Genomic DNA, 11725 nt, shown 5'->3' with positions numbered 1-11725 from the left:
CTTCCTAAAGTCAATCTGCCCAGAAAGTTACTGTGATGGAAGCATTTTGTCTGTTCTTATTTTCCCTCCTCCCCTTTCCCACCCACCCTTTTCCGACTTTATCAAAGAAAGGGATACTCCCACCCAGTACCCTAAAGTCCATTGTCCCAAGTGTGAGGACCTCTGAGTGCCCACAAAGGGATAGTATGAAGTATTGGTGATAACCAAACCTCCTTCAATCAGCGCTGTATAATCCCTCCACCCCTCTGATTAAGAAACGCACGTATGATAAAACCTTACTTTTGATGGTCAAAGTATTTTTATTTATCAAAATAAGTATCTGTATTGCTTTGATCAATTTTAGACTAACTAATGGTAGCTTAATCCAGAAGGAGATATTAAACATGTAGAACCTTATAATTACAGAAAGTAAAAACAATTTTCAAAATTTCAATTTCCCTGTATTTCTTTTGTAGAGCATCAAAATATATGGCATTAAGATAATATGGGAGAGAAATGAAATAGAAATACACTTTCAAGAACAAAAAAACAAAATTTTAGACTCCAAGAGTGAATTTATGTATTTTTAAAATGGATAGTGGGTATCAAATCGCTGTGCTATTTATATTTGGTTGGATACATTTTAAAGAATAGTGTTACAGTTTTATTTTAAAATGTCAACATTTATGACATACTGAAATAACATTGTTTATAACTGCATAGACTTATAATGAAAAATTGTAGATGCCAACTTAAAAAATGTGCAAGGGAGAAAAAATGTGTGAGAGCGTCCATGATTTTTAAAGTTACTTTAGGGAGAATTCCAGCAAAAAATGTTCAGCTCACTGCCACTGGACAGGCACGTGGGTGGGAGGGCTGCCTCACGTGGCCTCAGGTGGCCTCACTGGAACCCATTCCCCACTGTACTTCTGCGATCTCAGGCTCCATTTCAGCGCCGTCCCCTCCACTCGGCAGTAAGACAGTGAGCCATCGCTTCTCCTCTTCCTCAGCTGGAGCCTGCCAGCACTTCTGCTGTCTCTGCTCTTGTTCTTCCTCAGGCACCAGCGCCTTCCTCTCTCTCACCACCTGCCCCTTCCCCAGTGGCAGTGTTCCTTGCTTCTCAGATGTCCCCTCTTCCAGAAACCTTGATTCTCTCTTTGTCTTTCCTTTAGAATGGTTTCTCCTCCCTTTATCACTATGAAAAGAGGGTGTAGAGATTAAGAGGAGAAAAGAGAATAAAAGTCTCTGGGATCTTAGAATGGTCCAAGGGGAGGGAGGCAACAGCTTACATTTTTGACTTGTTTGTGTCAACATGAGCTTCTGGGGGTTTCTGCTTCTGAAATGTGGAGTTTCAATAAAAGTACTATGGAAGTGAATTGAACTGAAGCTGAGGTTCAGTTCAAGTCCCACCATTCCTCGGAAGTCTCCTCTGATTGTCCAGACTTGCTGGGATGTCACCTCCTCCATTGTCTGTTGCACTTAGAGTCCGTACTGTATAGCTCAGTGTGAGATCACTGTCCTGCAATTTTTACTAATTATTGTGAGAGTACTGCATTGCTTTTATCACCTGATTGTAAAGCCCAGGCAGGCAGAAGCCAGGTGTTTATTTTTTTCATCTCCTCATAATACCTAGTACAGTATTGACTAGAACAGATGCTCAGTAAGCATTTCCCAGCTGAGTATAAAAAAAGCAAAAAGCTGACGGAGAATCCTGGGGTTGAATTCTGGATCCATCACACTTTGCAGTGTGCACACTTTGGGCAACCTGTGTGTGGTCTGGATCTCGTTTCCTCATTGATAAAATGTGGCTGATAGAAATAGCTAAAAAGGACCCTGTAAATACTATGTGCCAAAGTCATTAACATACCCAACAATTCTGTGCAGAAGACGTTATTATTATTATTATTATTATTCTCATTTTATATGAAAGGAGACACTAAGATAACTAAAATGCCCTGTCCAGAGTCACTCAGCCTGGCAAATGGCAGAGTGTGAACTTCAAAGCCAATTCTGAGTCCAGAGCATTTAACCATTATATGATACTGCCCACACCTGACTTACAGAGTCCAAAAGATTCTAAGCGTGATAATGAAGAAAAGCTTTTTGAAGAAGGTAAAAAAAGGCCATACAAAAAGTGAGTCTAGTTATTATTATATTACATGGAAAACATTTTTACTTTTAAAAGCAATTGGCAGTCTGCAGCTGGAGCCGGAGGGAATGGATGGCCACAGTGCATGAGAGAGACCGGAAGCTCTTCTGGCTGCTTCTTGGCCTTGCAGAAAGGTTCCAGAAAATCAGCAGCCTGCAAAATGTTCACTATTCACTCCCCTAATTACCAGAGGCTCAGTCTGGGGGCTGATAACAGTGAACATCAGTAGAAAAAGGAGAGTACTTGTGCTTTCATTCTCCTTTTTAATTGATCTTAAAATTCTTGCCTGGCCCTTCGCCTTCAGCACAGTCCAGAATCATGAATCCTTGATATGTGGCTCAAAAGAGAAGCACAGGACAGTGTATTCCCTTTCCCTTCACCAATTTCCTGCCTGTGTTTCTATTCTGGGACCAATGTACAGAACATTCCAGTTCAGAGATGGAGCAAGCTCTGCCCTCCTTAGTGCATGGTGCATGCAGCCTGGCCCCATTGTGAGCACTGTGTAGGAGGGGCCTCATGGATCTGCAGCTTTTGGTGCTTCTTACTGGGTGAGTGTAGGGGTTCTTTTGCAACTAATTGTATCCATCTGTTTTTAAAGGGCGAAAAAATTCCTGAATTTAGGTGCGGATTGATACATTAATTACACTGATCTCAGTTGCAGCAGTATGGTCCTAATAGCTGATTGCTGCAATACCCAGATCTGTGATATCAGAATGTGACATGCATATTTTAATTTGAGAAATAGTTTAACACTTTTAGATATTCATTTAGATGTGGTTATGCAGGTTAAACATAACGTATGATCGCTGCTTCTTTCATTGCTTCCAATTAAACCTTGCTTGTTAGTTTAACCTCTAGGTAATCCCATCAAACAATTGATGTCAAGGAAACACTGCCCACAGTAGCTTCGGATGAGTGGCCATTAATTTTAATTGCCTTGATATTAAAGATTAAGAAGTATTGGGACTAGCAGAATAGAAACGATCTGATGTCAAGCAAATCCACTTGCTAAAGCTTCCCCAGGCTGCTGGTGATATTAAAATTTTACTGTGAGAATTAAATAAACCTTTATTAGTAATGACTGTTGTTTGATTGGTCCAGGGGTATGCATAAACAGAGGATTCTTACATATCTAGAGATGAGACCTTCCATGGTACAGAGATTCCTCAATTATGAAACTGTTAATAAAGCTGTAATCTGATTTTCCAGGCTAGGTTTCATTAATGTGTTATAGCTTCTCTGATTGTCAAGGTAATATTAACTACAAAGTACTGAATCCAACAGAGAATTGTTTAGAAGAAGAGAATTCTAAGATGGGCCTTTGTTGCTAAATTCAGAGTTAGGGAATTTTCATTAATTATGCTTAAGAAATGCCAAATTCCCTCTCAACCAGTACTATCCCCTTCGCTCTATAGGTATATTTAATATTTAACTCTTTCTAAGGCCTAACAGTCTTATTCAGAAAAGCTAGTGTGGTGTTATATATTGAAGGAGCTTTTTGCAAGCCAGCTCCAGGTCTGCTTCCTGGCCTGAGAACGTGCATCGTGACGGGTGAGGTGGCTTCGAAGAGAACTTGCTTTAACAAGCATAATCAGGACTGGTACCTTTAGGGTTCTTTTTCAGTCTTTATTCAGAACTTTTCTGTTTTTAGAATCACATATTTCTGGTGTGGATCCTAATGGTCACTGAGGCTGACTTCCCAGGTTCAGAAATCTCTCCCAACTATCTGTCTCCATCCTGCTCCACAGTATCGGCCCTCTCCATGCCTGCCGCTCTGTCTGCCTCCGGCCCTCTTGGCCTCCTTGCATGTGTGCTCTCCTAACTCTTCCTCCTGCTGCCACGTCGTACACAGTTATGCACACCTGTCACAAGCATACGGAGCTCAAGGAAGAGAGGGCTGAGAAGGGCCAGGGTAGGATAGAGTTAGCTCCCTCAGGGCTGAGTTTGAGGGCCTAGTACTGTGACAGTCTAGATCTCAGAAGTAGGACAAATGAGTGGAAAGGAAGGGGAACTAGTTCAGAATAAAAAGAACTGTACATCCATTAGGACTATCCAACAGTGGAATCAAGGACTTTGTGAGGTAGCGAGTACTTTGTGGAAGTGGAGATACCAGGAACACAGAAAACAGAGGAAGAGCACCGATTTAGAGGACACCTGGCTTCCCTCTTAGACCTATTGAGTTGGAGCTTGTGGCAGAACTTTTATGGAAATCTCGTAGAAATTGAGAACTATTTAATAGAATTCTTCATAGAAGATGGGGGTAGAGATAGAAATCTGGAAGGCATCCACACAGAAGATAATTGAAATTTTGAATGTGGATAAGATTCTCAAGGAGCAAAAAGAGGGCTAAGAACTGAGTCTTGGCGAAAACACACACACACACACACACACACACACACACTCATTCTAGTGTGTCAGGGAAGGAGCAGATATTAGAGGGAAGCAGGAGCCATAATGTCACAGAAACCATGCAAAGAGCCAGCTCTAGTTGCTCTAGGAAGGAGGGGTGGTGATTACAAGTATTAGTCACTTGCTGAGAGGTCACACAAGTCGAAGAGAGAAAAAAAGGCCAATGGATTTGGGACAGGTGTGATGCCTATGTAAACCACCCCCCACAATCAACCACCTAGCGCCCTTGAGATTGTTATGATTAAATGAAAAAAATGTATGCAAGGGACTCTGCCTAGTGCTCAACACATAGGAGATTCATTAAATGACAGTTATTACAGCCACTATATTTGATACAAAGAAAATAAGGGATACATACAGTCCTTCAGGGCAAAAAAAAAATGATGGTGAAACAGAAACAGCTAGGAAGCACTGATCTGTAGCATATTTACTTCCTGATGGGTTTTTGGCTTGTTTCTGTCTAGTGAAGTTATGCTCGTGGTTGCTGCACGGGTCCTCAGCGAGTATGCCTGCATGTGTGTGTGTGTACCAGTGATCCCCAGAATGGGACAGCATGTGCACAGCAGCAAGGCCAATGTCATCTTCCTCACCTGGCTCCCTTGCCAGGGCTCTCTGGCGTCTTCTGGAAGGATGAGTGCCATAGGTTGAAGAATGAGAGTTCTATTTCCAAAGCAATTAAAGACTTGGCAGAGATAGTCCACAGGGGTGCCCAGTGGTGGGAATTGAGTTGGAAGGCTCTGAACTACATACCACTCCTTATTTGTCTTCAGGGCCCCTGAATAGCTGTTAGGGAATAATACCTTTGGGGAGAACAATGACCCACCCAGCCTCATATCGCAGCAACATGCCCCTTTGACAGATTATTAAGAAATTATTGAAAAGTATTTTTTTTTTTTTTCGAGACAGTCTCACTGTGTTGCCCGGAGAAGAGTGCTGTGGCGTCAGCCTAGCTCATAGCAACCTCAAACTCCTGGGCTCAAGCAATCCTCCTGCCTCAGCCTCCCGAGTAGCTGGGACTACAGGCATGCACCACCATGCCTGGCTAATTTTTTCTATATAGATTTTTAGTTGTCTTTTAGTAGAGACGGGGTCTCGCTCTTGCTCAGGCTGGTCTCGAACTCCTGACCTTGAGCGATCCACCTGCCTCGGTCTCCCAGAGTGCTAGGATTACAGGCGTGAGCCACCACGCCGGGCCTATTAAAAAGTATTTTTAAACTATTAGTTTAACAACAGAGAGGTCAGATCCTTTTATATAGCAAATAGGCATACCCTCTTATAAATTGCTATGTGGCTTTTAGCTTCTTTATACAGCTCAACTACAGGTGCCTAAATACATAATGTAATTCTGAGCCATGAATCTTGGGGTGAAGTTTTACTGTTCGTGAAATGTGATGAAATTTGCTTGTTGCCAAGATCCTCTTTAGAAATCTCTTCCATTTACACCAGCTGACTTCAAAAATAGTTTGCAAAAGAAATAAATATATTCCACCTGATGAAATCGGAGATGCTCCTCTGCATTTGCATTTGACCTTATTGGAATTACTTGAGTTTTCAGTTGTGACCTTCCCACATGTTAACTGGCAGAGCTTGAGCAGCCATCTTGGCAGGCATACAGTGTTTTCTAAGGCAGGAGACAAAGGGATTTTTCATCCATTATTAATTGATGTTACTCTTTTCAGCAGACCAAACATGATTCTACTCTACAGCTGCCAAAATTGTTCCAGACCCAAAAAGAATAAATCATTCATTCTCAAGTATTTATTATTTACCTAACTTAACAAATGTTCCCTTTAGCTTTTCAGCTACTTTTAGGGGGGCTGATTATTTCTATACTAATTGGTATATACCAATCGGATATCTTTTATGAGTAGTGCTTCCAGCCACTTAAATGTTACTGTGGTCAACTCCAAGAAGCAGTGTTATTCCAAAAGAGTGTGAGAGGTTTGCCAAATGAAAAAAACAAACCCCTAAAACCATTGTGCATTATCCATAGAGTGTGAGATTGCGGGCTAGGAATTGAGTGCTTCTCAAGATATCCCCTCAGTGTGCAACAGTTATTATTGGAAGTTTGACTTTTTCTTTCTCTTTGACCTCTCTTCCCCTTCGCTTCCATGTCCCTGCAATTTGTAGGTATCCAATTGGTTTGGCAACAAACGAATCAGGTACAAGAAGAATATTGGCAAGTTTCAGGAAGAAGCCAACCTCTACGCTGCAAAGACTGCCGTGACAGCTGCACATGCGGTAGCAGCAGCTGTGCAGAACAACCAGACCAATTCGCCCACCACGCCAAATTCTGGTGCGTACTGGGTGCTTGCTTCCTCCTTGGCCCAGGCAGCCTTGTGCCACAACACCCTGTCCCACAGGCCAGGAAACAAGAGCCATACTGAGGACACAGTGGACTTATAAATGAAGATTTGTGTTCAAATCCAGGCTTGTTCTTGGAATGGGTGAATGAGTGGATGGCCAGAGCCTGTAAACCCACTGTTCACAGTGAATGCCACTCACAACTGGTAGATTCTGGAACTTTTACATTTAGTAGTGGTTTTTAATTCAGCAGTTAGGCAAAGTGCTATCACTAATGATTATTTTAGCCATATTGTTCCATGTATCACTTTAGGGTCGGTAGTGGTTTGTCAAAGAATGAACTAGCAGAAGCGGGAAATGTGCCTGTTGTTGTGGGCAGTGAAGCTGGACGCTGGAATTCAGCCCCACCCTGCCCGACGTAGCTGCGCGCTCCAGCCTGCTGCCCTTCCCTGCCCTTCCACGGCACCCGTGCGAGCAGGGCTGACTCGGTGGGCCGTGAGGGATATGGGACTTACACATGCATGCAGTATTCTTGGCTCCTCAGCCAGTACATTTTGGCCACATTTTATGTGACATTTGTGATGGAGTTAGAAATATCTTAAAATTATAGGGAACTTGAATAACGACGAAAGATGTGCAGCTAGTCCAAACAGATGGACTTGAGTAGCAATTCAAGGGGCTTTTCCAAGGAGATCTTTTAACTGTATCTTTAAATGTTCATAAAGTAAGGGGGTTTCATTTGTTTTGTTTTGCTCTCTGCCCCCAATTCTGTTTAGTAGAGCATGAACACGAGTCAAAGGAAAGGTAGGTAGAGTGTGTGGCCCAGAAAGAACTTCTGAAAAATTTTCTTCCCTGGGTAATTGTCTACCACGACAGTTAATGATGTTGAAGAGCTCATTTAAGGACCAAGTCCTGGAGATAAATGGAAACAAGGGGAAGGTTCTAGGCTCACTACTGGGTATTTTTCTGTTTATTTTGATTTGTCTCTTTTATGGGGGGACGGGGCTTCCTCATGGATAGGACTTTTCCTGGATGTAAAGTGAATCACAGGACCTAGCTCTCGGGAGTTACTGTCAGTCCTCTTAGATCTGGAAACGCTTTATGCTGTGCACAGCCTTTCCCTTCCTTACCTCTTCTCCTTTCCCTGTCTCTGGGTCTGTGAGGGTCATGTGTGTAGCTCTCTGTTATTCAGCTACTTAACTCTTTCCCTTCCAGGTTCTTCTGGTTCTTTTAACCTCCCAAATTCTGGGGACATGTTCATGAACATGCAGAGTCTGAATGGGGATTCTTACCAAGGGTCCCAAGTCGGAGCCAATGTGCAATCACAGGTAGGAGAAGTGGCCCAGCTGGGGCCTTTCTAGCAGGGTAGGGTTTGGGCTCAAAAATCCTCGCTCCGACCCCATGGAAGTGATCTGCACGTCCATGCAGAACCTGTGCTGGGTGCTTCCAAACATGACCCATCTGCCCCACCATTTAATTTAATGAGAAGTCAAGTGAACAGTGACTTGTGATGATTCAAACCTGATAAACTTTGTGAATGCATTCGGCTCTGGCTTGAGCTCATGGAGAGGGGTTGGGTGCATCTTACTTTTGTCACAAAATAGAACAGAAAGATTGCACGTGCCAGCGTGTGTATGGTTTAAGAACATATTGCTATTTTCACGTTTTTAAAGTCAGAATACAAAAACCTGAGTTCTTAAAGTATAACTCTATACTTTGAAAAGGTTCAATTTTCTTCTCATCCTTTTAATTGAGAACAGAACTACTCACAGTTTTAGTGTATATAGATGTGTGTGTGTGTGTGTGTGTGTGTGTGTGTGTGTGTATGAGACTGAGAGAAAGCAAGTGTGAAAGAGAGTCCAGCATACACATTTATAAGTATTAATAGGTTTTCACCCATAGCCACATGCATTTGGTTGCTGTAGATGGAAAGTTTGCATTGCCATGAAGACATTATTGTTTGGCTGGCCTGAAAAACAAAGACGTGTGGGTTTAAATATGCAAAGAATTGTTGAAATTCTGCCAGTCACATTTGATTGATAAATTTGTCTTTCATTGAAGATGCTAAACCCTTGTGGCAAACATAATTCACATTGTTTTCTTTTGTAAGTGATGATGTTTTTATAGATTTGAGATGATGAATTTCGTTTTGTCTCACTTCTAGGTGGATACCCTCCGTCATGTTATCAATCAGACGGGAGGCTACAGTGATGGCCTTGGAGGAAATTCACTGTACAGTCCACATAATTTAAATGTGAGTACTTTGGGGACCAGCTGTAGGAACAGTACCAAGTAAACAGTGACTAATAAATAAATTAATAGGCATTTGACTTGGCTTCTCATCTTCTTGGCAGGTGGGGAAGGCGCTGTCTTTACTGCACTTTTATTTTATGGACCTAAACACTTGATGTTACCTAGATGCCCTTAGAAGTCCTCATAGATGTCCAGAAGTGGCTGGCGTCCTGTCATCAGTAGGGACTTAAGCATTAGCCCATTAAGATGTCATTTCCCACCATCCGTGCTATGTTCCAGGAAGATGGTGAAAACCAGGTCATTTATCTTAAAATCAAGCTGCAGGAAAATTCCCAAACATAGCCGGGGTTAAGGTGGTAACCTTGGAGCACCCCAGACAGATCAACAAACCAAGTTAAACAAAGAATTCTGTTCTTAAAAGCATCTTGCTGTATTGTCAATGTGGGATCCAAAACATGTTCTGCAATTTTTAATTATGGAGGAAATAATTATAACTTTTGTAACCACTTCACTACAGCCTTACTCCCCCCGCCCCACTGTGACATGGATGGAAAATGACAAAACACACAGCCCCAGAAAGGGGGCCAGGGGACAGGGCATTGGGTCACCGTGGTGGAGCTGGAGTGGAGTGGTGGACAGAGTCTGGAATCCCAGACTTAGGGAGGAAATGAACTATAGAGTCAGGAAGAAAATGGACAATGTCTCCCTTTTTAGGGCTTTGGCTTGCTATGAGAGTAAATATTAATGATTTAAAAAGTGATTGAGGATGTTCAATTGTAAAGGGAAAAAAGGACCATTAAATACTCAAATCTTTTACATTTGAAATGTCAAATCTTTCTTTTTGGGTTTATAAATAACTCATAATAACCCACAACAAACCATATAAAAAGCCTTTTAGTTGCATTTCTCCTTTTTCATTTAAGTGTTTTGAAATGCTTCAGAGAATGTGCGATATCCTTATCAACATGATAAAATATGAAACTGTGATTGCCTGCAGCATTTTACAGACATGAATTCCATCTTCACTGATGAGGCTTGATAAGGCGCTGTTGTATAATACAGTGCATAATCTCAAACCACCAGAGTAAGGATTAATTTATTTTGAAAAAAAGAATGCTTGCTGACAACCTCTCCTCCAGCTGCCACGCTGGGTAAAAATATTGTACATTTGTTGTTTATAAATTTGGATAAAAGAGGAATGATGTTTACTTCAGATGGAATATCTTTAGACTTGTATCTGTGTAAGAGTTTTTCTTTTCCTAAGTAGATTTTCATACCTGAGGGGGAAAACAGCTTACCTCTCAGACAGAGAAGAGGATTCCTTTTTCTTTTAATTAATTAATTATAATTTGGTTCTCCTGGTTTTTTTTTTAATTTTTAAAAATTTTTTTTGACTTCTTCCATTATTCATCTAGAACAGGAACAGAGAAGAGGATTTCTTAGAGTCTGCTAAACACACACAAGCACGTCACCGTCTCACCTGGCACCACCACGGCTTTAAAGAGACACCACCATAGGCTTTTTTTTTTTTAAATCTCTTTTTCCTTTTTAAACCTGAATTTGATATGCCTGAAGCCTGGAAAATCCTTTTCCCTTTGGCTCTGGTCATCTCTGTGGGGTTGTTTGGTGTTTTCCTCCCTTTCCGTTGGTCCTAGAGGCAGGAAAGGGGCTTTATCTGCAGAACTACACAGCGAATCAGAAGACAGGGGGTTCTCCAAGAGCAGGGATCACAGGAGGAGAAAGTGGCCAGCACATGGCTCATCTAAGAGCTCTGTCCAGGCCAGGTGGGAAATCTAGAAAGAATTCTCCACAGCCTGGCAGCACAGGCCCGAAAGAAAATGTTTTCACGGACTTGCAGAAGAAGTTTCAGACAGATGTGAGGGAGATGGGGGCACCTTATGGCCCCCCCGACCCTGGTATGGGAGGTCCAGGTCTGGGGGCTGGGCCCGGGCAGAGGCTGGTTGGTGCTGCAGGCCCTGGGTGTCAGCGGCCCCCCCCCACCCCTCCACGAAGGCCCACCGCGTCACTTCGACTCAGTGTTCCCCAACTCAAGCCCAGCACCTCCCTCTTCTTGACTGACATAAAAATATGTAGCGACAAGCTGTCTGCCACAGCAGAAATCTGATCAGACGTTGATTTCAGCAATTGCCACTATAGGCCAAGACATAAGGCAGATTTGCTTCTGAGCACTGCTGTTGCTGCTGCAGGTCTGAGGCGGGAGGGCCGGCAGCATGTGGAAAGCGGTAGCAACATCCCAAGTAGGAGCTCCCGCCATAGATAATTGGAATACAGATTTGAGCAGTGTGTGCTCCTTCGCAGTTCATGCATTTTCATTCTGGAAGATCCTGTTTGGAAGGAAATTCTGGCCTTCATTTTCCAAGGGTTATAGTAGCCGGCTGTCAGGTGTGTATGGAAACAGGGCGGGCAGCTTCTCTGTGGAAACAATGATGAAGCCAGGCTGAAGTTTATACTCTGTGGGGCTCAAGGTCTTGCTGAGGCATCGCATTGAGCTTCCCCACTGCTCCCTGCTTAAAAGATTCCTTTTCGAGTCACTTTAGTTTTACCAGCAGATCAAAGGCCGAGCTTCGTGCCAGCTTGGGGCTAGCGGAAGCCCTTCTGTAGCATGCTGAT

At 42.7% G+C, this 11725-nt stretch overlaps 1 protein-coding gene across 3 annotated transcripts in view; it reads left to right on the top strand.

Moving 5' to 3' along the window:
- PBX3 (pre-B-cell leukemia homeobox 3) overlaps window positions 1-11725 on the top strand; it is a 242387-nt gene that overhangs the window by 228928 nt on the left and 1734 nt on the right. For 2 of the 3 annotated variants that reach the window (XM_012639868.1, XM_012639870.1), the window contains exons 6-8: window positions 6668-6833; window positions 8057-8169; window positions 9006-9095. In XM_012639868.1, the coding sequence (XP_012495322.1) occupies window positions 6668-6833; window positions 8057-8169; window positions 9006-9095 (369 nt within the window). The remainder of the gene's footprint in view (window positions 1-6667; window positions 6834-8056; window positions 8170-9005; window positions 9096-11725) is intronic. The other variant, XM_012639869.1, reaches the window with a different exon arrangement.

Source organism: Propithecus coquereli, unplaced genomic scaffold (genome assembly GCF_000956105.1).
Source record: "Propithecus coquereli isolate 6110/MARCELLA unplaced genomic scaffold, Pcoq_1.0 Scaffold142, whole genome shotgun sequence".
Classification (NCBI taxonomy): Eukaryota; Metazoa; Chordata; class Mammalia; order Primates; family Indriidae; genus Propithecus; species Propithecus coquereli.
The sequence above is the reverse complement of the archived record's forward strand: the minus strand, read 5'-3'. Positions and strand labels throughout refer to the sequence as shown.